Source organism: Perca fluviatilis, chromosome 1 (genome assembly GCF_010015445.1).
Source record: "Perca fluviatilis chromosome 1, GENO_Pfluv_1.0, whole genome shotgun sequence".
NCBI lineage: Eukaryota > Metazoa > Chordata > Actinopteri > Perciformes > Percidae > Perca > Perca fluviatilis.
This window is the reverse complement of record NC_053112.1, coordinates 19,753,046-19,779,086: the sequence shown is the minus strand read 5'-3', so window position 1 is coordinate 19,779,086 and position 26,041 is coordinate 19,753,046. Positions and strand designations below refer to the sequence as shown.

Genomic DNA, 26,041 nt, shown 5'->3' with positions numbered 1-26,041 from the left:
CACAATAATGTAGCTGCATCAAGCTTGGCCAGAATAAGACCAGAAATGTTTATCCTTCAAAATAAAAGCTTTGAAGGCCTTAATCTTTAACTTCTGGAGCAATCATGCTACTCAACGTTGATGTGGACCATTTTTTTTTTTTTAAATACTTTTCATGGCTAAAAGAGAAGAAAGAACCAAAAATATTTGTCAATGTGGGCTTGTTGTAAAAAGGTTATTACCACCCTAACACTTTTATTCTGGTTTGGCTTGATACTGATAATTTACATAGACTGACTTGTAATCTTTGTTTCTACCTTTCTTTCTTAAACATTACTTTATATATAATTTAGATTACTTTGTATCTGCCATAATTCTATCTCACTGTTTTCCAAACCTAAGTAGGGTACAGAAACTACTACAGTCATTTTCTTGGCATAACTTGAGACTCCAAATGTTTGAAGTGTTTTCCCCATTTCATCGAATCACTCCCCCTTCATTCCTGATGAACACATATGGCAAGAACTTCTTAATAGTAGATCTTGTTGATTATTGTTTCTATGGATTTGTACCTATTGTATTGGTGTGACAGTATTGATCTAATAATAGTAGTTAGTTAGATAAAATATATTGTAATGTGCGTATTCTGGTAACCTGTTCTGTTTCTCACCTGCCGTCTGTCACTTGGTCTCTGCGTTATGACTTTGTATTTGTATCTGTGCCTTGTTATCTGTGCTGTGTTGTGGCTAGTGTCATAGCTTTGGTGTCAAATCATTCTCGGTTTAAACCACAACATATTTAATCACACTAGTATAATGATAAGAAGGCTTACTGCAGAGCACATACAACAACCCTGATCATTATAGCACCACACACTTATACTGAATCATATAGAATTTATGAGTAGGATTGAGTAGTCTGTTGCTTCAGTGCTACTTCAGCAATTCAAACCAAATGGTGACCTGAACTACCTATGGCTAGCAGGCTATTGATACATTCAAACAACCCTCAAGCTTCTACCTCTAAATTTAGCCATATTTAATGTTATTTATGCAATCATTCAAGTAATTTGGAAAAAAAACAAGACAGGAGTCTACAGCTAAAACAATGTCAACAATCTGGGGATCACCAAAGTCAGTAAGATTCATCCTATGGGGAACATGAATATCTATACAATATAACTGCAATCCATCTGATATTTGTTGAGATATTTTTTTGTGTCTATCTGCAGAATTTCTCATTTTGGCAAGCCAATGGCTTCTTCATGGGCAACTCAAATTGTCTTTCCGCAACGTCTAACACAAGGGGAAGCTGCTGGTAATGATTACTAACAGCTAACAATGCTAGCAAGCTAAGTGACTAATGACAGGCTGTGTGCTGTGGTGGTAGCGGAAGCTGAGGTGGAGATAATGACAGTGGAGCATAATGGGGCTGACCTTGTATTTACACCGAGCAGCCTTTCATCTGGCGGGATGTCAGACGGACAGAACAGACGAATCAGATGGGGTGGGGGGAGAGAATAAAAAAAGGCAAACAATTAAAAGTTAAGGGATTAACAAATATTAAATGAAATAAATTTAAAAAAGTAAAACATGGGGACACAGATACAAGAAAAAAGGGTAAATTAAAGGGATATAAAACGCTGGAGTGTAACTAATCTTTACGAACACCAGATCAGATAAGGAAAAACCTGAGGGTCAAGAAAAAAAAGGACAGAGATAAAATCAGAGAGACAACAAACAGGTGAGAGAGGCTCAAAGAAGATGATACAGGTCAGTAGAGAGAACAAATGTTCAGGAACAAAGTGGGTGGGGAGAATAGAAGTTCGGGAAACACATTTAGGGGAAAAGAAAGAAGCAGGTTGTATTTAGAGAAAGATGTGTTTACTCAACAGATTAGTCACCATTATACCACTTTGCTTTTGTCTGGAGAAGGAGGGACTGACTGACAGGCTGAGAAGGAGGGAGGGAATGAAAGAACGAATCAGCTATATGGTTGTCAGGTGAAGGAGGTACTGACGGGTAGTATGAGGAGAAAGGAAATCAGAGCAGGGTCAGGATAAGAGGGAAAGAAGTGATAAGAGAGGGAAAGAAAGAGAAGATGAAAGATAAAAATAAGAAGTGGGGGGGGAACAGGTCGTATGGAGGGTTAGATGTTTTTACCCTTGAAAGGTGTGACTGACTGACCAACAATGAGCTCTTCCTCCAAGCTATTACTCACAGATAGGGAGGTTGAGGAATACCATTTAGTGTTTACATCAGTAATTACTGTTTTTATCTTCAGCTTCCTGATCAAAGTCTGTTGAAGCTCTCTCACACACACACACACACACACACACAAACTCACACACAAACTCACACAGATGGACAAATAGACACATGCATACACCAGGTGTTGGCTAATGCCTTGTGGGTGTGGTAACCATTACGTCTTCATGGGGATGATGAGCTCACAATGGTGCTGCCATACTTCCAGGAATGATACGCTTGTTATGATCAGTTTGGCATTACGTCTTACCCGAGGTCCGACTGATAACGCATGCGTCCCATGTAATCCATTTAGAAAAGGAGGAGTCTATCTGTCTCTTGTTCTAGCATTCCTTACCCTGCAAGAGGAAAACAAACCTTAAGATTATGGAAAGAAAATCAGGGATATGGTGAAATGAGAGAAGAGAGGCAGAGACACACCACCTGGATGCTGTATAGATGTATGAGCAGCTAATGTGTCACAAAGACATCATAATGCGTCAGTTATAACATAAAAGAGCAAAAGTATTTTTGTCCTGTTTGTCCGTAATCAGAGGCTTAATGAAAAGACCCTCAAATAAGTGAGACACAGAAAACAAGACACTGAAATGACAAGTCTGTAATTGTTTCAGTTTGTCTGTGTTTATATGAAGGAAGTCTTCCTAATCAAAGACTGAAGGACCATACTGCAAAGTGAATCGGAAACAGACTGAATGTTGGGAGTCACACTAATGCTGGTGGTTCTAAAACAGGGTTTACTTTTAATGTCTGTTTCCCAGAAGACATTTTATCCTGTGAGTTACCAATATGAATCTGTTCAATCAGCCAGTGGGATCTACTACAAGGCATTTTGTTCGGGATTTGGTTGGTGCTTAATCTATTACATCTCACTGTAGAGAATATTACTAGTGTGCATTGGTGGCCTTAAGTAGCCACAACTGAGACTGCTTTGAATGCTTACATAATGGACTTTTGCCAGTGGAGTTTTTAGTTTACTAATCATCTATCCCAGTTGTTCCTAACCTTCAACATTTTTACTACACAGTATTATCTCGTCTGGCCTCTAAAAAGTATCCACATGAAACAATATAAAAATAAATATCACAGTTAGCATGAAATCCACACAGGGCTTAGAAATATGTCCTGATTTGTGGGTATGTTCAATTAAATTCAATTGTATTTATTGTGTCCAATCATAACAGAAGTTATCTCAGGACACTTCACAGATAGAGTAGCTCTAGACCACACTATAATTTACACGAGACCCAACAATCCTCCCCCAAAAGCAAGCGTGTGTATGTTTAAGGTTTACGACAAAATGAGGAACCACTTACCTATCATATACTTTACATTTTAGAAAACTAATGGCAGCTTAACACAGCCAGTAACTTTTGATATCCGTTTCACCGTTTTAATAGAAAAATATTCTCCTGATTTCCTTGAAATGTAACTTGAACGCAGTATTTACTTCGGTCTCACCCTGATCTATATGCTTAGTGTTCTCTCAATCATTATCCCTGCTCCTCAGTTAAAGTAATTTGCTTGTTTTTGATAGAACGAATAGACAGTTTATGTCACAACACAACAACTACAACATCTGCCAAAGACGTGAATCTGTGTAGTTTGCCTTTTGTAAACCTGTGTCATGTTGTTTGACATTTTTCTTCTCGTCCCACGTCGGATTATAGGATTTTACTCTCGAGGTAGAACCACAAATGGCATCGTGGCAATGATGATGATAATTATGTTGATGATGGAAATGGCATAAATGCTCTTCCTCTTTAGAAGGACATGAGATTCCACCCAATCTTATGTCTGCATATACCTCAGCATGGCCGTGGATTGGACACGGGTGGTTGGCTGGGTTGGGCATGGCAGGGAGAGAGAAAAAAGATGGGCATTTAACATCCTCTCTGCACTGACGCTGGCATCTTTTGGCATCGTCTTTTCTGGAACTGCTCAAAAGCACAGTCACCTTTTTCTGTATGTTAGGTAGCATAAACATAGGCAAACAGTGAAATACATACTCAGGCACTGTTTTCTTAAAGGCTCATTAATCCTACTTATGCCACCTTGCTTTTGTAAGGGATTTAGAAAATGTGAAACAACAGATTATAGCATGACAACAAACATCCTAAAGCCTGTTGAATAGGTTTCAAATGACCAAGATCATTCAGTAAACACACTTGCCAAAAGAAATAAACAACGCAAAGTTGCAAATATGACACTATGATTCTCATTCATTGACGGAAAAAGGTGGAATCGGCTCATGTTTTCTGCATTTGTGCTTATGTGAGTTTCTTTCTGTGTTGCTGTTGTTTGTGATCCGAGGTTGTGTATGGGTGTTTCAATGTGGCATTTGCATTTGAAGTGCATGGGGATGTGGTGTTCTTCCACATGTCTTCTTTCTCTCCTCTTCTCTCTTCCTCTCGCCTCTTGTTGGCTATACTCCCCCACTTTGTCCTCCTTCACCCTACAATCTCGCTGACCCCCATGATCAATGAATATTTGCATCATTCTGTTTTTCATTCGTTCTGCTACCTGAGCACTTCTTGTGTCTTCACCAGACCAGTTAGTGGTCTGTGTTTCATGCTGCAACAGCAACACTAATCACCTGTCTAGGCAGCATGGGAAAATATAGCTCCATACCTCTCATTTTATTTCCTTACTTTGCCCTCAAAAAACAATGATAAGGATGATCTTGATTGTTAGAAATAAAATGGACCGAAACCTTTCGGCCCATTTTACCTCATTACCCAAGTTTTTTTTTTTTTCCTGCACATCCTTTATCGTACTGAAAGCTTTGAAAGTGATGTTAACATGTTTGCAACATGTTAAATTGTGCCATCGTGGAGGCAATGCACTGAACCCGCCTGTTATTTATCAAAGTCATACTTATCCCATTGAAGAGGTTTGACTTAAACATTGTTGCTGCCTAGACTGGTATGTTTGGTGTCATGATGGCAGCTGACTGTTTGTCTGAGCTGATTTGTTTGATTGACAGTTTGTTGTTGCTCATCCGGCGCACGTTCTGCACACGTGCAGCGGAAACCTGCTTCCTGCTAGCCTGGCACAACGGTTGCCATGTTGTATTGATTATGGACTCGTCCCGCCAACTACTTCTCCCACAATCACAACGCCTGCCGTTATTGATTCGTCACTCATTGATCCTCTCTCTTGCTCTTCCCTCTCTGATGATTCATAGCGAGCAGATGAGAGTATCACGATTGACACCACCCTGTTGGTCCATTTCTTTGGGAAGAAAGGGAAGGCAGAGCTCACATTTGATGACTTCTACAGGTACTAAAAAATATACAATAGACACGTAACATAGTACAGCTTAAAATGTTATGTTAAAATAACCAAATCACAAAAGAGTAACATGCTTCTCTTGATTAATCTTTGATTTATAGATTTCTTCTCCTTTCCCATTCCTTGCTGTTTCACAGGTTTATGGATAACCTTCAAACAGAGGTGCTGGAAATTGAGTTTCTGACCTACTCTAAAGGGATGACCACCATCAGTGAGGAAGACTTTGCCAAAATCCTGCTTCGCTTCACCAATGTGGAGAACATCAGTGCCTACCTGGAGAATGTCCGCCAGTGTATACCTGACGAGAAGGTACAGGACATGCATGCACACATGTATGCACAAGCTGCGAAAAGACTGAAAATACACAAAACCTCTACATATCTCATCCCAGTTCATTTGAGTTCACGTTGACTGCATCTGTACAAGGTCATTTCTTTGTGTTTCTGCTGGGTTGGATAATGTTGGATAACGTTGCTGTTAGTCCGCTATACTAGACACCTATCCCTATCCAACAACAAAAAAAAAATTACCCGAAATTAGTAGGAGAAGTCGTCGACCTGTCATAGAGTCCTGGTCTATATTAGCTTTAATAGCTGTCAAAATTAACATGATAATATATGCTGTGGTTTTAAAAATGTTGATGATAACCATCCATTGCATTAATTATGTTTCCTAGCTCATTGTACTAGGCTCCCATAAAGATGTCAAAGTGATAACCAGTTTACAGTAAAAAGGGTCCATCTCTGTAGTATCAGCAGCTTTAGCTTTAGTAAATCAAACTAAACATGTGTAAGGGAAAAAATACAAATGAGCTGCAGAATAACCAGAAAGCTCAGTCCATATGGAGTTGGGTTTGGGAAGCGGAGGGTCGCAGGTTCAAGTCCCCGTACGGACCAAAGTACGAAGTGTGGACGGGTAGCTGGCGAGAGGCCAGTTCACCTCCTGGGCACTGCCAAGGTGCTCTTGAGCAAAGCACCGAACCCCCCACACACACACACACACACACACACACACAAAACTGCTCAGGGTGCCTGTCCAGCAGTCGCAGCCTCCTCACTCTGACATCTCTCCATTTGTGCATGTATAGAAGTGTCAAATTGTAATTTCCCCACTGGGGATTGATAAAAAAGTATAAATTATTATTAAATGGTGGTGCTGCAAATGTTTACACCGTTTTGACCAGTATTTCTTAAGATAATACCAGATACCTTTCTTTTTACCATTCTTTATCTGTCTAATTTCTTCTCCCTGCTGTATGGGTGCTCCCGCCTTCCAGCCATCTAGAGCGTCCGTAATTTCCCACCACTGTCTATGCCTGAGGCTGTTGTGGCTCTCCACACTTCAGCGCTCCACTGCCTCACTTGACCACACACATACATGTGAATGTCTATCTATCTATCTATCTATCTATCTATCTATCTATCTATCTATCTATCTATCTATCTTTACATTTGCATGTAGTTCTTATGCAATCCAACTCTATTTCTGTCCCTCCCTTCTTTCCTTTCCATGCTGTGGAAGAAGCAGGAGGTTGGTCTCTGCTTCGTACAATACACAGCCTGCAGTTACAATCTGTCAGTTTATCCTGCTATTTAGTTACTTCTTTGTTTCTCCATATAAGGGAAGATACACGGCTACCTAGTGTGTTCTTCTATTTATCTGTGTATTTTAATCTGCATCTTTTAATGTCAACCTGAAAGGACTGCATTTCCTTATTTGTTTCAATTAACGCAGTTTTTTTTTATGTATACTGTTTGTTATTAATCTAGCCGCCATAAGTTTGATCTTGTTTCGCAGCAAAGAGCATGGGGGCGGTTACTGCTACTTGTTGAATGGCTTCAGCATTATTACTGTAATGTATGCAACTACTTTAGGGTTATGAAACACTGCAAGAAGGTTTGGAAATGTCCATATCATGCACACACAATCCTGTCATTAATGACCTTTTATGTCATTAACAGGACTATTTCATGAAATCTCTGTTATTGGTTGATAATGTGAGTTATGGTCAGCTGTTTTCTTTTAGTTTGGTTAAGTAATGTTTCAGACAACAGAGTGAATGTGCCTCATTGAATGCTGTATGCACGTCTGTCAAAGTCCCTTTGGATGGCAGTCTGTGCTGAAACACTCATTACTCTCATTTTCAAGCTTCTTTTTTTTTTCTCCAGAAAATGACATTTTCATCAATATTTCGTCAATACTTCTCCCTGAAATCATTTTCCGGGCTGGTTCACATGTTTCTTTTTTTTTCTGGTATTTCAGGGAATCACCTTTGATGAGTTCAGATCATTCTTCCAGTTTCTCAACAACCTCGAGGACTTTGCCATTGCCATGCAGATGTACAATTTTGCTTCTCGCTCCATTGGACAAGGTAGGAAGAGCACAGTGGCAGCTGTGGCTAAGGCACCAGGGTCTCTGCTAACACACACAGGTGGTGTGTTTTTTTTCTTCTAGCTTAGTGTACAAAAAGTGACCAAAATGATCAGAATTGTTTTTTACTCTCTCTCCTTCCAGATGAGTTCGCACGAGCGGTGTATGTGGCCACTGGGCTGAAGCTGACACGTCACCTTGTACACACCATCTTCAAGATCTTTGACGTGGATCATGATGACCAGCTCTCCTACAAGGAGTTCATTGGAATAATGAAGGATCGTCTGCACAGGGGAGGCAGGGTGAGGAACTCTGTGTGAAAGGAACAGAAAGAGTTGAGGAAAAAATGCTCTCAGGCTTTATCTCATCAGGCTATCTGTGGTTCAAATAACACGACTCCACTTTAAAGAGACTAAGAGGAGATAAAATGACAGCCAGTCACGGCAAGAAGGACATGAAGACGAGTGAGACTTTTTTGATCCCCGCACAGAGGCTAGGGGTCAAGGTCTGCTAGAGCAGTCATACATGGAGATGATTGAGATTTACTGTATTAACTTAGAGTAAGCTGTCAAAATGCTGAAACAAACAATATCTGTTTGAGTATGCTGTATTTAGAATATTTCACTGCTTTACCTTGCTGTCAGACAGGTCTCTCCTTTGACACTACATTTTCTTAACTGTAAAACTTCCATATCCCTACCCAGAAGCGCAACTGTACAATGCATTGTATTACCATAGACGCCGCAGATCAGCGGTTTGGGTCAGACTTTCAGCGGGTTATGGAAGAGACAACAAATACAAGAAAAGAAAAAAAAACGCAAACGAAATGCTGATCACTGTGGAGACAAAAGGATACCTTTTGTGAGCCAGAGTAAAGGCTATATAACAAGAACTTCAGAGGGATATAGTGCGGCTGGGTTGAAAAGGAAAGGGTAAAGCGGTGAAAATATAGCGTACACTTAAACTGATATTAACTGATAGGTCACAATACTACATGCAGTGAGCACTCCTGTTACAGCGGACAGTGGCGTATTTTATTCTGAGGAATTTGTTTGGAACAGAAGAGCAAGGAGCAAACAAATAACAACTGAGTCTTTTCCAAACATTATTTGGACAGGAGTGAATAATTTGAACAGGGGAAACCACAGCATGAATGCAGCAATCTTACAGTTGTTTTTGTAAAAAGGGGCTTTGTTGGTGCGAACCCAGGTGTTCCCGTTGAAGAATAGTCTCTATAAAAACTGGACCGCCTGCTGTTGAAAAGGTTGTTTCCATTCATTGTAAAGGGGTTTTAAAACAACAAAGGCTATTATCGCCCTTCTGCCTTTGCAAACGAACTCAAGTAATTACAGGAAATGAATAATGTGGCCAAAATGGAGTCACAAGAAAAAAGGAATTTGAAAATACCATAGGTAACACGTACACTGGCATCTGCAAATATTAAACTGCATAGAATAAGATCCATACAATACATGAAGGTTATGAGCATTCATTAAACATAGGCTGATAAAAGACGTAACATTTCAATTAAACAGGTATTCAGAGACATCTTACAGTAATATTGACATGGTTGTGAGGGTTAAATCTTGGCCATGTAGGGTGACAGCTTCTAGGAAGAAGCTGGTAACAACATCAATGAATTTACTTGAAATGATGAAAAACTCCAACTGAACTGGAAATTACCTTGAGCAACTATATAGTGTTGTTCCCACGGAGAGACACTCCCCTCTAGTGGTGCATTGTGTATCATACTACCGTCCAGAGCCTCATTTACAATAGAAGTGAAACACATACTGTAAATGAGATGTCAGGTTGTTACAAGCTTACAGTTTGCCTAATATGCCACAAACATCACTAACATTGCACATCAGTGATACCTTACACCTTACATGTGTATGACCTTATGGGCTTCTTTGGATGCTATCTCTGACTCACAGTCTTGGCTTATTAACAGTGTTCTGTCTTTATCTCCCTCTCTCTTTGCTTTGCTTGCATCCTTAATCTCCTCTCTTTCTGCCACACTCATCTGTGCGCCCATCATTCCAACCTCTCTGTAATGACCCCCCCCCCTCTTTATTTCTTCCTTTCCTCCCTGTGATTTCCCTTCTTTTTCCTTTCCTCTTTTTCATGATGTCTATCCACTGACCTCTCAGGGCTATAAATCTCTGGAGCGCGCCACGTCTTTTAAATCCTGTCTGAAGAGGGAGCTGGCAGGCAGATAAGTACCACCAACAACAGAACGTTGGTTCATGATGTTCATTGTTTTCATCATTTTATTTTTTTATATTTCATATCTTGAGCTGTCATTTACAGGAAGTAACAATAGCATCAACCACAATAAAACTCCTCACTTTTCCTCTCTGACTTTCAACCATTTGACCTTGATATGGGATATGATATGGTTCTGTAATTATATGTATCAATAGCAATATTACCAATATGACTATAAACTTCACTAATATCTCTCACCCACCAAGCAAACCTTAATCTTGACTCAGTGCCTGGTCCTACTGCATTAAAGCATGGGTACAGTTGAGTTAGGTCAGGTGGTAACCACTTCTTAACAGTAAAATGACCTGTTACATGCAAAATGGATTTTTCACTTTGCTAGCTAAATTTCTCAATAATTACCTACACTTTGTTAAAAAATACATGCCATGTCTAGATTTGTTCATCACATTGTACATTCACGGTAAACATTACTTGTACTTCCTGTAAACTGGAAAATGTTCAAGGTGTGCCACTATGTGTACAGAGTTGCAACAGTGGGTTCCTCAATGTCTTCATATTGGAGAATCCATCATGTCCGGACAGCTCAAAATGATGCAAAGTATCGTTGGGCTTTTGAAAACGTTTTCCCATCACTTCAGCACTTTTAGTCCATCAAATAGGATGAGATACAAATATAGACCCCTGAATTTCTATCTCCTTGTGACTGGAATATTTTCTTTTCACTGTAGTTGTAGTATAACTCACAGTTAAAAGAACTGACTTCTGGCTACCAGCATGACTGTGCCTCCCTTTGCTCTGTGTTTACCAGGTGAAGGGCCGACACCACACCTCCTTCTCCGCCTGTGTTCGCTCTGGGGCCAGAAGACAAGTGCACCAGCTCTGGAAGAGGTACACAGAGAAGCCGTAGAGGAGGAGGGAGAAAGAAGGCAGAAAACAAACATGAAGGAAAAAGTGTGATGACGGCATAAAGTAAAACTTGAGCTCTGACTTTTATAGCCAGTGGCGTGGGTTAACATTGTGTTTTTAAGGGCAGATCTCCATTCAACTTCCAAAGCAACTACAATAACTACAAGCATGCCTGCACACAGCTTACTGACACTCTGTATCACTGTATGATGATAATGAGCAACACATCTCCTGTTTTGGTCCTGTTTTCCCAGTCGTCTTGATCTGATGCCAAAGTACATTGCGATTTACAGTGTACATAAAGAAGATTAGACTATGACTTTAATCTCCAAGCATGGCACCTCCTCAACAGTCAGTGGAACTGCAACTAATGATTATTTCTATTTTGGATAAATCTACCTTTTTTAAAAGCTATAAAAAAACATTTTATAACAATAGTATATAGCTATAACTAAGCAAGTTACAGCATGTTTAAAGTTCGACCAACCAAATTATATTTTCACTTAATGAACGACATTTTTTCCATTACTAATTAAAACTATATATATACACACACAGTATATATTCCTTTTTAGGTAAGAATAATTAGCTGAACTGCTGCACTACAAACTGTAACAACTTAAAGAGCACAACAGTATTTAAAAAACAAAAAAATGTTTGATAATGATAACGTTATCCATGTACAATGAATAACAGTAATGTTAGTTAATATATAGCCTAAGACTGAAATCGTGGGAATGAATGAACGTGTTGTTAGTATGTATTGTCTTCACCTCTGTTTAATTATCTGTCTTTTTTTACTTACATTTTGTTTGATCTCATCTAGCTAGTTGATGTGATGCTTTGCACTTATATAAACACTATTGCTACAGTAAGGACACTATATTATCCTAATATAACTACAGCACCGATTTATTTGACCTAGATTTGACATTGGATGGGATTTTGTAATCTAGTAATTGTATTGTAATTTCAATATTTGACATGTCTTGAACCTGTTTAGTGTCTTAGTTGCATGTATGATGGCAATATATATGTCTATATATGACATAGATGTCCACATAGGTGCCTTCTTTCCATTCCCTTTGTCATCCGAAAAATGTCACATATTCAGCAAATAATTTAGCACTATGGAGCTTTTAACAGTAACCGAACTGCAAAACATGTGCATTGATTGCACTATATGTAGGCATAGCCTACTATCTGTGATTCATCACCCAATATCTAATGTTGTAATATATTATAAATCATTTAATACGATTTTTGAATGTCTTGGTGTGGTATATGGAATATATTTTGAATATATCGAAATTAAGGAACTCTAGACATGAAGAAAATGTAAAGTTATTCCTCATAATGTAAATTATTCTCATCATGTTGCAATAATTAATGTATTTGTCACCTCAGTGGACCTGGTGGATTAATGTTCATGCATGAATAAACTATTTTAAGAATACATGTATGCGAAATCCGTGGTATTCACTGAGCATGCGCAACGAAACGCAACCACTTTTTAATTGAAGAAAACGGACATGCTACCCCTGATTTTTGCGTTAAAACTGAAACATTCATGGGAGATAAAACATGTATGCTGCAGCCCCACAGTTGCGAACTATATCGTAAGTTGGATGTTACAATGCCACTAATGAGGCGTCAAGAAAAGGTTAGTTGACAGAGATCGAGGAGGTTGTGGGACATTTGAAGCACTGAGGGTGAACATGCTAACTAAGTTGGCTAACGTTGGCGGTTAATGCATTATGTAGGCTACAGACCAGACCGTATTAATATTAATAGTCTATGGTACAGACATTACTGTAAATAGGTAGGGCTGTCAGTCGTTTACTAACGTGACTATGTTGCCTTCTTCCCATTTTATTTGTGTTTGCTTAATCTTATTTGTAGTTTATCGAACTAGCTACAGAAGCAAAAGAAATTAACGTAATCTCACCTGGCCTCGGTATTTAGGTTGAGACCTGTGGTAACGTTAACTTAACGTGTAAGTAAATAATCAGCTTTTCTAGAAAGTTCGAAATGTGTTGTTAGTTGTCATAATTTATAACCTTTACAACTTAATAACGTCCTGTCCATCTTGGTGATAGTGTATTTTCCTTATGCAGTCTATGGTATTTTCCAATGTTTCTAACAGTTTTGGGTACATGAAGTTATTACGTTACCTAATGAAATGCTGCCCTTATATGCCGCAGGAAAGCAACTGCTGGTTAAACAGAAAAAAAGCGGGAGCGGTATGTTACAAGAACGGTAAAAATGATCTGGCGTAGCGGTTGTAAGCGGAACTCTATTTCTTTGCCAGGTTTCTGTCAGGAACATTACAAACAACGCACCGTTTTGCTTGTCGACTATCTCGTGTAAACCCAAACTTCACTACTTTTAATACGTTACGCGTCGTCTCTGTCGTCCCGTTGTTTATTCTCCAAACAGCCCGGTCAGTTGTAAAGTTTTTACCTCGTACATTTCTTTAATAAATCAACAATTATAGAAAATGCACGGACGTCTGTGACTCAATTCGCAAAGCATTGTGGGTTTTATTGAATTGGACTTTACCATTAAATCAACAGCTTTATTAACAGTTACATTTTATTGACATGGTTTTTTTTACGGTTATACTTTGTTTACTACTCAACAGCCGGTCGTTTTGGTCCTGTGTGACGGCAAAGACGAACCATGAGTGAGAATGATCGTCCTGTGAATGACTTGATTTTTTCAGCCGCAGAATTGTTAAGACTATACTTTCAGGGATCATTTCTATAGTTCTTGACTTGAGAAATGTGTTTCTAAAGTGTTTGGTCTCGCTACCCACGATGATGAGTCGTGATATTCCTTTCTGAGCGTGAAGCTGACAGAGAGTAATGATTCAGTTCATATGCTCTCTGTCATTGATGATCGTTCTTTGCTTCTTCGTGGAGCATTGAGGAAGGGAGTATGATCAGAGTGGTAGTCGTAAGCTATGTTACAAAATTAAGTGTTTAGGTTTAACTTTCAGTTATGTTTTGCAGAGAATTTGTTACTAAATGATTGTCCACCTGAGGACTACATTATCACTTCTACTGCTATCAACTGAACCAACTACTACTAAATGTGATATTTTTGTATTACTCAAGGCAGTACTGCACCCACTTGGCCACTTGCAGCCTTTTAAATGTGTGTGTATATTGTATTTCTCTACTGTCATATTTTTAATTTAAGTTTTAGTTTAATTGGATGGGTTTATTACCTGCACCAGGACCTGTGTTCTCCATTTAGTTCCCTTTCATGTATGACATGTTCTGTAATTACAATAAATATCCTTATCCTTATTTTACAGTGTCTTAAATGTAAACTGGGACTTTACATGTAATGCAGCCTGTCTGACTTCTTTCAGTCAGTGAGAGAAATTAGCCTGTTGTGTTGCGAGTATTTAGAACTTTGACAAAATTAGTCAGTGTAACTTCTGTTACTTTTTCTACTTATTAACTTACTTACTTATTACTTACTAAAGACCTTTTATACAAGCGTTTTCTTTACCCCAGTACTGCCTCTCTACCCCGTCTGTGCACTCCCAGCATAACAGCTGTGCTGTAAGAGTCATGCTGATTGGCTGAGCTGTGCTGGCTCATTTACATAATGACACATGACTGGACGAGACGCAGCAAGTGGAGGAGCTTGTTGATGGCAGGGAGGAACCATGAGTGAGAATAATCGTCCAGTGAATGGGCTCTTTTTTTCACCCCTACATTTATTAAGACTATACTTTCAGGGATCATTTCTATAGTTCTTGACTTGAGAAATGTGTTTCCAAAGTGTTTGGTCTCGCTTACTACAATGATGAGTCGTGATATTCTTTTCTGAGCGTGAAGCTGACAGAGAGTAATGATTCAGTTCATATGCTCTCTGTCATTGATGTTCGTTCTTTGCTTCTTCAAGGAGCATTGAGGAAGGGGATATGATCAGAGTGGTAGTCATAATCTCTGTTAAGCAAAACAACATCTAGTTAAGAGCATTACTCTGTAATTATTTTCTTTTGGAGAATAATATTTGTTAGAAATTGGTTATCAAACCATATGCTACATTGTCACTTCTACTACTATCAACTAAACCAACTGCTGCTGAATATGAATTTCGTTTTTGTTATTACTCAGGGCAGTACTGCACTTTGTGCCCACTTGGCCGCATACAGCCTATGTATATATTTTTTATTTATTTATCTACTGTCATATTTGTATTTGAGTTTAATTGTGTGTTTATTACCTGCACCAGGACCTGTCTCCACTAATCTCCATTTAGTTCCCTTTCATGTATGACATGTTCTGTAATTACAATAAATATCTTCCTTCTTAGTTTACATTGTCTTAAATGTAAACTGGGACTTTACATGTAATGCAGCTTGTCTGACTTCTTTCAGTCAGTGAGAGAAATTAGCCTTTTGTGTTGCCAGTATTTACAACTTTGACAAAATTTTGTCAGTGTAACTTTTAACTACTAACTTAATTACTTTTTCTACTTACTAACTTACTTACTTACTTATTACTTACTAAATACCTTTCATACAAGTGTTTTCTCTACCCCAGTACTGCCTCTCTACCCCGTCTGTGCACTCCCAGCATAACAGCTGTGCTGTAAGAGTCATGCTGATTGGCTGAGCTGTGCTGGCTCATTTACATACTGACACATGACTGGACGAGACGCAGCAAGTGGAGGAGCTTGTTGATGGCAGGGAGGAACCATGAGTGAGAATAATCGTCCTGTGAATGGCCTCTTTTTTTCACCCCTACATTTATTAAGACTATACTTTCAGGGATCATTTCTATAGTTCTTGACTTGAGAAATGTGTTTCTAAAGTGTTTGGTCTCGCTAACTACGATGATGAGTCGTGATATTCTTTTCTGAGCGTGAAGCTGACAGAGAGTAATGATTCAGTTCATATGCTCTCTGTCATTGATGATCGTTCTTTGCTTCTTCATGGAGCATTGAGGAAGGGGATATGATCAGAGTGGTAGTCATAATCTCTGTTAAGCAAAACAACATCTAGTTAAGAGCATTACTCTGTAATTATTTTCTTTTGGAGAATAATATTTGTTAGAAATTGGTTATCAAACCATATGCTACATTGTCACTTCTACTACTATCAACTAAACCAACTGCTGCTGAATATGAATTTCGTTTTTGTTATTACTCAGGGCAGTACTGCACTTTGTGCCCACTTGGCCGCATACAGCCTATGTATATATTTTTTATTTATTTCTCTACTGTCATATTTGTATTTGAGTTTAATTGTGTGTTTATTACCTGCACCAGGACCTGTCTCCACTAATCTCCATTTAGTTCCCTTTCATGTATGACATGTTCTGTAATTACAATAAATATCTTCCTTCTTAGTTTACAGTGTCTTAAATGTAAACTGGGACTTTACATGTAATGCAGCTTGTCTGACTTCTTTCAGTCAGTGAGAGACATTAGCCTTTTGTGTTGCGAGTATTTAGAACTTTGACAAAATTTAGTCAGTGTAACTTCTGTTACTTTTTCTACTTATTAACTTACTTACTTATTACTTACTAAAGACCTTTTATACAAGCGTTTTCTTTACCCCAGTACTGCCTCTCTACCCTGTCTGTGCACTCTCCGGCTTAACAGCTGTGCTGTAAGAGTCATGCTGATTGGCTGAGCTGTGCTGGCTCATTTACATAATGACACATGACTGGACGAGACGCAGCAAGTGGAGCTTGTTGATGGCAGGGAGGAACCATGAGTGAGAATAATCGTCCTGTGAATGGCCTCTTTTTTTCACCCTTACATTCGTTAAGACTATACTTTCAGGGATCATTTCTATAGTTCTTGACTTGAGAAATGTGTTTCTAAAGTGTTTGGTCTCGCTTACTACGATGATGAGTCGTGATATTCTTTTCTGAGCGTGAAGCTGACAGAGAGAAATGATTCAGTTCATATGCTCTCTGTCATTGATGATCGTTCTTTGCTTCTTCATGGAGCATGGAGGAAGGGGATATGATCAGAGTGGTAGTCATAATCTCTGTTAAGAAGAACACCTAGTTAAAAGCATTATACTGTAATTATTTTCTTTTGGAGAATAATATTTGTTAGAAATTGGTTATCAAACCATATGCCACATTGTCACTTCTACTACTATCAACTAAACCAACTGCTGCTGAATATGAATTTCGTTTTTGTTATTACTCAGGGCAGTACTGCACTTTGTGCCCACTTGGCCGCATACAGCCTATGTATATATTTTTTATTTATTTGTCTACTGTCATATTTTTAATTGTGTGTTTATTACCTGCACCAGCACCTGTCTACACTAATCTCCATTTAGTTCCCTTTCATGTATGACATGTTCTGTAATTACAATAAATATCTTCCTTCTTAGTTTACATTGTCTTAAATGTAAACTGGGACTTTACATGTAATGCAGCTTGTCTGACTTCTTTCAGTCAGTGAGAGAAATTAGCCTTTTGTGTTGCCAGTATTTACAACTTTGACAAAATTTTGTCAGTGTAACTTTTAACTACTAACTTAATTACTTTTTCTACTTACTAACTTACTTACTTATTACTTACTAAATACCTTTCATACAAGTGTTTTCTCTACCCCAGGACTGCCTCTCTACCCCGTCTGTGCACTCCCAGCATAACAGCTGTGCTGTAAGAGTCATGCTGATTGGCTGAGCTGTGCTGGCTCATTTACATACTGACACATGACTGGACGAGACGCAGCAAGTGGAGGAGCTTGTTGATGGCAGGGAGGAACCATGAGTGAGAATAATCGTCCTGTGAATGGCCTCTTTTTTTCACCCCTACATTTATTAAGACTATACTTTCAGGGATCATTTCTATAGTTCTTGACTTGAGAAATGTGTTTCTAAAGTGTTTGGTCTCGCTACCTACGATGATGAGTCGTGATTTTCCTTTCTGAGCGTGAAGCTGACAGAGAGTAATGATTCAGTTCATATACTGTTTGTCATTGATGATCGTTCTTTGCTTCTTCATGGAGCATTGAGGAAGGGAATATGATCAGAGTGGTTGCTTGTATGTTAAAAGTAAGTTTAACCCATAGACAGTTGGAAGAGTAGAACAAAATATCTCATTGCTCTGGACTGAGACCAGTGAAGTATAGCAGAAGCACTTTTACTGTGAGAGCTGAGCATTACTGTGCAACTTCCAATTAGGCTTGCAGACGTGAGCAACCAAAAGTTGTATGTCTTCTGGTAGCTGTGCCAAGAGAAATCTCAATCATTCCGAATCGAGCGAAAGGTATATGTAAGGCACAGGCTAATTATTGCTAACTGAAATTATAGTTAACATTAGTAATTAAACTTAAAGGGATAATTCACAGATTTAGCATTAAGCTTTGTATCAGTAGAAACCCTGTAGTATTTTCGAATGACCGTGCTTCCCTCCCTCAATGTCACCCTGAGACGAGAGATCTCTGTATTGTGGGTCTGGAAAAAAGCCTCTGATGATGCAAAAATCATTGTTTTCTGTCATCAGAGGCATTCTTGCCCAGAGGCAATGGACTACAGCCAGTAGTAGGAGCTACTTCCGCATGTTTTCAACCCGCCCATAGGGGGTTGGACTGTCGTCTATACACGAAAATTGCCGAAGCAAAACGAGGGTCAGCCATCTTGAAGCTATGCTAAACTGGCTTCTCAGCAGAAAACGTTTACAAAAATTATGTGCATTCAAACTACCACACTTGTGTACCACCGGGATACATTGGTACAGATTGGACAATATGCAGGACACTTGATTACAGATGGAATACTTAACACACTACACTAGCTTTGCGAACCACTGTCTTTACTTTCTGAGCTCACTAGATGGCGCTCTCTGTTCAAGTAAAAAGGTTAAAGCAATGGCAATTCAGTGTGTTTTCAACCCTTTGTTGAACAGAGAGCGCCATCTAGTGAGCTCAGAAAGTAAAGACAGTGGTTCGCGAAGCTTCATTTGACCATCACTAGTTAAATGCCGACCATTAGACTGTGTTTATACTCTGTGTTTACAGCCCACCAAGCTCTAATGCTAGTATGCGTTAGCTGAACTTTACAGAGCCTATTAAGTGTGTGCACTAGCCAGAGATGGGGACTCGAGTCTGAGACGTGGACTTGAGTCACAATTAAGTCGCACAAACAGCTGACTTCAGACTTGACTCGGACTCGGCCTAAAAGACTTCAGACTTGACTTGCGACTCGTCCCAAAAGACTTCAGACTCGAGCTTCGAGACTCATCAACAACCTGTTTTCATGCAATTATTGCTTTTTAAATCTGAATGTGTTCATGTATTTCTATTTTCTTTTATTGGCACATATTGGGGAAACGTATGTCAAGCTGTAGCCTATGTCCCCGGCCCTTTGCCATAATGTGCAACGTAACACATGCATTCACCTAAAGGATTATTAGGAACACCATACTAATACTGTGTTTGACCCTATCCTATCAATATGGGCCAACATTTCTAAAGAATGCTTCCAGCACCTTGTTGAATCAATGACACAAAGAATTAAGGCAGTTCTGAGGGCGAAAGGGATCCCCCACACCATTACACCCCCACCACCACCAGCCTGCTCAGTGGTAACAAGGCATGATGGATCCATGCTCTCATTCTGTTTACGCCAAATTCTGACTCTACCATCTGAATGTCTCAACAGAAATCGAGACTCAACCGGTGTTAAAGCACCGCCTACTGACCAATCAATACTCGATTGATAACGGCGTCACCGTTCTTAGAAGATCAGGCGGAGCTCGGTGCAGAGAGAGAGAGAGAGAGAGAGAGAAAGAGAGAGAGAGGTGCGCTCATAAAAGTTAAAACATTTAGAGACCGACAACCCCGTTAACATTCACTGATCGGTATCTTTATGAAAGATATAGATTTTAAGAGGAGTGAATTACATAGGCTATTTGTCGGCTTCTTCAGCCGTGTGTTGCCAATACGCACATCGGTTAGAATTATGTTTTGATATTTTTTTAATTTTCTCTCATGATCGCTTACCACTGCCAGGTTTTCAACTGAAATAAATAGCTAAAGCAACGACAGTTCATGGAAAGCAAAAGTGTAATTATGGTCAGATCTTGTGCCTGACTGATGGGGAAGTGACCAGTGTAGTCTAATGTAGGATATTATAGTGGGTGTACTGTACTGTATATTGGCCAGAATCTGCCTTTGGGGGAGAAGGGGGGCATATCGTAGTGGGGGGGCCTGGGTGTCCTCCCCGAGGGAAGCTCAACGACTTCATTGTCTGCATTCCGATACACTTTAATGCACCAATATACGGTAAAAAATACCTTTAATCAGCCTATAGATGTTAAGAAAAAAGCACGGATGACAATTCAAAATGTATCAAAAATATAATGGAAAGTAGCCTATGTTGTTACGTGTCATTGGGCATTTTTAAGTGGTTAGCCTATATAGAAATCCTGGAGCTTACTATCACGTAGACTACACCACTGGAAGTGATATTGATAGGATAAGCGTTGTGATTTACGTAAAACAGTGTCTGCTTTTTTTGCCAGCTTTCCTTCCTGCATTTTGCCTGTAAAACCGTGTTTGTGTTCTTCATATTTATGTAGAATTATAGTTTGCTCTTCTTGTTTAAAATATGCGGCTCTGGTAGATATTTGCGATTGGTCGTGCTGTGCAAACACCGCCTCTTTTATGTGAACGCGCGTCCCGCTGGATTGGGAAACCCTGAGTTGACTTAACTAGTTGATAACCAGCGTCGTGATACAGTTTATGTGGTACCGCGGTTGTTAGGTTAGGTGAAGCCGGATAACTGAAAGAGATCCAGGGCATGTTGATCTTGCTTTGTAGTACAGGTCTCTGGACTACACTCCTAAATGCAATGAAGCAGCTGTAATGTGATTGGTTGATTTGATAATTGCATTAATGAAAAATGTAATAGGTGTTCCTAATAATCCTTTAGGTGAGTGTATGTGATACACTGTATCAGAGGCTATGTTCACGCCACAAGTCTAAAAGGACAATTCCGGCGCAAAATGAACCTACTGGTTAATAACGTTCTCTGGGATCTGTTTTCATGCTAATCGAATGCGTCTCTAGCTTGAAACAACACAAATTTTCATTTGGAAGCTGTTGCTGCGAATCCAGAACATGCGGTCAAAGGAGCTCTCAGTGCAAGTAAAGCAGGCCATCCTTAGAAAAAGAAAAAATCTATCAGAGAGATGGCAGAAACTTTAGGAGTGGCCAAATCAACAGTTTGGTACATTCTAAGAAAAAAGGAACACACCGCTGAGTTCAGCAATACAAAAAGGCCCGGACGTCCACGGAAGACAGCAGTGGTTAATGATCACAGGATCCTTTCCATGGTAAAGAAGAACCCCTTCACAACATCTAGTGAAGTGAAGAAGACTCTCCAGGAAGTAGGCATATCATTATTCAAGTCTACCATAAAGACTTCACGAGAGCAAATACAGAGGGTTCACCACAAGGTGCAAACCATTCATAAGCCTCAAGAATAGAAAAGCCAGATTAGTCTTTGCCAGAAGACATCTAAAAAAGCCAGCCCAGTTCTGGAACAGCATTCTTTGGACTGATGAAACTAAGATAAACCTGTACCAGAATGATGGGAAGAGAAACGTATGGAGAAGGCTTGGGATGGCTCTTGATTCGAAGCACACCACATCATCTATAAAACATGGTGGAGGCAGTGTAATGACATGGGCATGCACGGCTGAAAGATGATGTGTCACCTTTTTCAGCCCTTCTGAGTTTACAGGTACGTAAAGATGAGTTACCTGAGGCCTGTCCAACAGTAAGTTCAGAGGGTCAAAAATACAAAATTGAATAATTTTCCAGATGGAGATACGGGTAAGTTTATGGGCGTCAGTTTGGTTTGAAATGTGTTGGGGACAGAGACGCAAATTTGGAAGTACATTTCCAGAAGTGCTGGGTAGTGGGTACAATGACGCATTAATTTTTTTTCTCTCTCTTTCGCGCAGGTCATGTTTGAAAGACGCTGTCCTGTAGCTTACTAATGAATAAAAACGTGGTTTAATGTAGGCTACGTAAACAATGATCAATGATTACCAAATTTCTCTCTCATATTGCTCCTCATAACCACTGAAAACTGTCCAAAAATCGAACCCAAAGTCCAATTATTATGGACGTTAAATGACGTCTGAGGCGTTTCTGCTTCACATTTTCAGCAGGGCAGCGGAGCGGCTGTGGATTGACTCCCCACGGTTCTCATAGGCTTTAAGTCATAACGTGAAAGGGTACAAGCTTTTTCCTCGCCATAGGCGCCAATGAAGAAGAAAATGTATGTGAGATAGCCTAACTCATAATCGTTGGATTTTGGTTTAGTTCTTTTGACAGGCTTAAGTGTTCATTACAAATATGGCCATGAGAAATTTGGTGATCATTGATCGTTGTTTAGGTACATTAAACCACGTTAAGCTTTTTCACGTTAACAGGCATTGTTGTGAACAGAGAAGCGTGCAGCCTACGCAGCAGCAGAGCGGCTGTGTCTGTGCCTGCCCTATACGTGGGGATAGAGATTGTTGTGGATTTTTTGGCATCTGTCGCTGAAGAATTATATGTGTTATGGACTTTTTTTTTAAAACTAAATTGAGCTTGAGGTTTTCAAAAAAAGTGGTGGGTACAAAATGACTCATGACGAAATCTGGTAGGTACGCGTACCCACTGTCCCCACCGAAAATTGAGCCTATGGGTAGGTTTGTTGCAATCAATTGAAAAACGTTTAAACTGTTAAAGTAACAATTTTAGCCATACATTAACGAATTTTATAATGTTACCTAGAGCAATTTATGGTTGCAGACTGATGGTTTCTTTCTGTGATTTTCCTTAAGGTACACATCAGTGTCTTTAAAAATATAAAGTATTAAAGTAGTAAAGTATTTTAAAGTATTTTATTCCAGACGCCAGCTTTTATTTTGAAAGTAGAAGCTCGGGGATGGCACCAGGCGGGACGGCATGAGACGGGACGCTCCAGGCTGCAGCCATACAGTCTTGAATCATTCAGAGTTTAATCGGAAATCGGACTGTAGTAGTCCAAGTCCCACTCACTAAACTGAAACACGTCTTAATGTTCAGTTCAGCTCACTAGTTAACATTAAATTAAGTTTAACAGTTTAGACTTAAGTTTTGTTGACATGGTTTTGTTACGGATATACTTTGTTTACTACTCAATAGCCGGTCGTTTTGGTCCTGTGTGGTGGCAAAGACGAACCATGAGTGAGAATGATCGTCCTGTGAATGACTTGATTTTTTCCAGCCATAGAACTCTTAAGACTTTGATTTTAGGGATCATTTCTATAGTTCTTGGCTTGAGAAATGTTTTTCTAAAGTGTTCAGTCTTGCTGTCCATGATGAAGAAGTGATATTCCTTTCTGAGTGGGAAGCTGATTGAGAGTAATGATTCAATTCATATGCTTTCTGTCATTGATGATCATGCTTTTTTTCTTTCTGGAGCATTGATAAAGGGAGTATGATTGGAGTGGTAGTCATAATTTCTGTTAGGAAAAAACAATATCTAGTTAAAGACATTTAATTATATTCTTTTAGAGAATAATCGTATTTGTTTATAAATGGTTATCAAACCATAGGCTACATTATCACTTGTACTGATATCAGCTGAACCAGCTGCTGCTAAATATGAATTTCGTTTTTGATATTACTCAGGGCAGTGCTGCACTTTGTGCCCACTTGGCCACTTACAGCCTTTTAAATGTATGTGTATATATTTTTTTTTATTTCTCTACTGTCATATTTTTAATTGTGTTTAATTGTGTGTGTTTATTATCTGCACCAGGACCTGTCTCCACTAATCTCCATTTAGTTCCCTTTCATGTATGACATGTTCTGTAATTACAATAAATATCTTCCTTCTTAGTTTACAGTGTCTTAAATGTAAATTGGGACTTTACATGTAATGCAGCCTGTCTGACTTCTTTCAGTCAGTGAGAGAAATTAGCCTTTTGTGTTGCCAGTATTTACAACTTTGACAACATTTTGTCAGTGTAACTTTTGTAACTTTTAACTACTAACTTAATTACTTTTTCTACTTATTAACTTACTTACTTATTACTTACTAAATACCTTTTATACAAGCGTTTTCTTTACCCCAGTACTGCCTCTCTACCCTGTCTGTGCACTCCCAGCATAACAGCTGTGCTGTAAGAGTCATGCTGATTGGCTGAGCTGTGCTGGCTCATTTACATAATGACACATGACTGGACGAGACGCAGCAAGTGGAGGAGCTTGGTGATGGCAGGGAGGAACCATGAGTGAGAATAATCGTCCTGTGAATGGCCTTTTTTTTCACCCTTACATTTATTAAGACTATACTTTCAGGGATTATTTCTATATTACTTGACTTGAGAAATGTGTTTCTAAAGTGTTTGGTTTCGCTAGCTACGATGTTGACTCGTGATATTCTTTTCTGAGCGTGAAGCTGACAGAGAAATGATTCAGTTCATATGCTCTCTGTCATTGATGATCGTCCTTTGCTTCTTCATGGAGCATTGAGGAAGGGGATATGATCAGAGTGGAAGTCATAATCTCTGTTAAGCAAAACAACATCTAGTTAAGAACAATATGCTGTAATTATTTTCTTATGGAGAATAACAATATTTGTTATAAAATGGTTATCAAACCATATGCTACATTGTCACTTCTACTACTATCAACTAAACCAACTGCTGCTGAATATGAATTTCGTTTTTGTTATTACTCAGGGCAGTACTGCACTTTGTGCCCACTTGGCCGCATACAGCCTATGTATATATTTTTTATTTATTTCTCTACTGTCATATTTTTAATTGTGTTTAATTGTGTGTTTATTACCTGCACCAGGACCTGTCTCCACTAATCTCCATTTAGTTCCCTTTCATGTATGACATGTTCTGTAATTACAATAAATATCTTCCTTCTTAGTTTACAGTGTCTTAAATGTAAACTGGGACTTTACATGTAATGCAGCTTGTCTGACTTCTTTCAGTCAGTGAGAGAAATTAGCCTTTTGTGTTGCCAGTATTTACAACTTTGACAAAATTTTGTCAGTGTAACTTTTGTAACTTTTTTTACTAACTTAATTACTTTTTCTACTTACTAACTTACTTACTTATTTCTTACTAAATACCTTTCATACAAGCGTTTTCTTTACCCCAGTACTGCCTCTCCACCCCGTCTGTGCACTCCCACCATAACAGCTGTGCTGTAAGAGTCATGCTGATTGGCTGAGCTGTGCTGGCTCATCATCGTGTAGTGCAATACTTCACATTCTGTGCAATATTCTCTGTTTTAATATTTAGTGTGCAACATAGTTTGCTGCAGTTCTGCTTCTATTTATTTACTAGTACTGTTCATCACAATTCTGTTAATACAGTAATGGAAAAGCTGCTGGCCCTGACGGTGTATTTCCCAGGGTGCTTAAAGCCTGTGCCCTCCAGCTGTGTGGAGTACTAAGTCTAGTCTTCAGCCTTAGACTGCACCTACAGAGGGTCCCCGTGCTGTGGAAGACGTCCTGCCTCGTTCCTGTGCCAAAGACGCCGCGTCCCAGCGGCCCTCAGGACTACAGACCGGCGGCTCTGACGTCGCACATCATGAAGACCTTCGAGAGACTCGTCCTGGAGCAGCTAAGGCCTATGGTCAGGCCCTTCACTGATCCACTGCAGTTTGCCTACCAGCCCAGCCTGGGAGTTGAGGACAGCATCATCTACCTGCTGAACAGAGTCTACACTCATCTGGACAAGCCTGCGAGCACTGTGAGAGTCATGTTCTTTGACTTCTCCAGTGCTTTCAACACCATCCGTCCGGCTCTACTGGGTGAGAAGATGACTGCGATGCAGGTGGAGGCCCCCATCGTGTCCTGGATTGTTGATTACCTGACGGGCAGACCACAGTACGTACGCCTAAAGAACTGTGTGTCTGACAGGGTGGTCAGCAACACTGGGGCTCCACAGGGGACTGTCCTCTCTCCCTTCCTCTTCACCTTCTTCACCTCGGACTTC

General features: G+C 39.4%; 1 protein-coding gene and 7 non-coding genes across 15 annotated transcripts in view; all 8 read left to right on the top strand.

The window, feature by feature from the left end:
- Window positions 1–12,503, top strand: part of micu3a (mitochondrial calcium uptake family, member 3a) — a 29,939-nt gene extending 17,436 nt beyond the window's left edge. For 3 of the 8 annotated variants that reach the window (XM_039805340.1, XM_039805305.1, XM_039805348.1), the window contains 7 exons: window positions 5,431–5,525; window positions 5,675–5,846; window positions 7,062–7,067; window positions 7,800–7,908; window positions 8,052–8,209; window positions 10,061–10,125; window positions 10,945–12,503. In XM_039805340.1, coding sequence (XP_039661274.1) covers window positions 5,431–5,525; window positions 5,675–5,846; window positions 7,062–7,067; window positions 7,800–7,908; window positions 8,052–8,209; window positions 10,061–10,125; window positions 10,945–10,951 — 612 coding nt within the window. In that variant the 3' untranslated portion in view covers window positions 10,952–12,503. Of the gene's footprint in view, window positions 1–3,913; window positions 3,929–5,430; window positions 5,526–5,674; window positions 5,847–7,061; window positions 7,068–7,799; window positions 7,909–8,051; window positions 8,210–10,060; window positions 10,130–10,944 lie in introns of those variants that run through there. The other 5 variants (XM_039805323.1, XM_039805291.1, XM_039805299.1 and 2 more) reach the window with 4 other exon arrangements.
- A 1,280-nt stretch (window positions 12,504–13,783) lies between these two features.
- Window positions 13,784–13,999, top strand: LOC120569510. The gene has a single exon (XR_005640880.1). It is a non-coding gene; the product is annotated as a small nucleolar RNA U3 (small nucleolar RNA).
- A 784-nt stretch (window positions 14,000–14,783) lies between these two features.
- Window positions 14,784–14,999, top strand: LOC120569647. The gene has a single exon (XR_005640934.1). It is a non-coding gene; the product is annotated as a small nucleolar RNA U3 (small nucleolar RNA).
- Window positions 15,000–15,821: 822 nt separating this feature from the next.
- Window positions 15,822–16,037, top strand: LOC120569645. Its single transcript, XR_005640932.1, has one exon. It is a non-coding gene; the product is annotated as a small nucleolar RNA U3 (small nucleolar RNA).
- An 803-nt stretch (window positions 16,038–16,840) lies between these two features.
- LOC120569696 lies at window positions 16,841–17,056 on the top strand. The gene has a single exon (XR_005640948.1). It is a non-coding gene; the product is annotated as a small nucleolar RNA U3 (small nucleolar RNA).
- An 805-nt stretch (window positions 17,057–17,861) lies between these two features.
- Window positions 17,862–18,077, top strand: LOC120569749. The gene has a single exon (XR_005640962.1). It is a non-coding gene; the product is annotated as a small nucleolar RNA U3 (small nucleolar RNA).
- A 5,240-nt stretch (window positions 18,078–23,317) lies between these two features.
- LOC120569716 lies at window positions 23,318–23,531 on the top strand. The gene has a single exon (XR_005640952.1). It is a non-coding gene; the product is annotated as a small nucleolar RNA U3 (small nucleolar RNA).
- An 836-nt stretch (window positions 23,532–24,367) lies between these two features.
- On the top strand, window positions 24,368–24,581 carry LOC120569701. Its single transcript, XR_005640949.1, has one exon. It is a non-coding gene; the product is annotated as a small nucleolar RNA U3 (small nucleolar RNA).
- The last annotated feature ends 1,460 nt before the right edge of the window (window positions 24,582–26,041 follow it).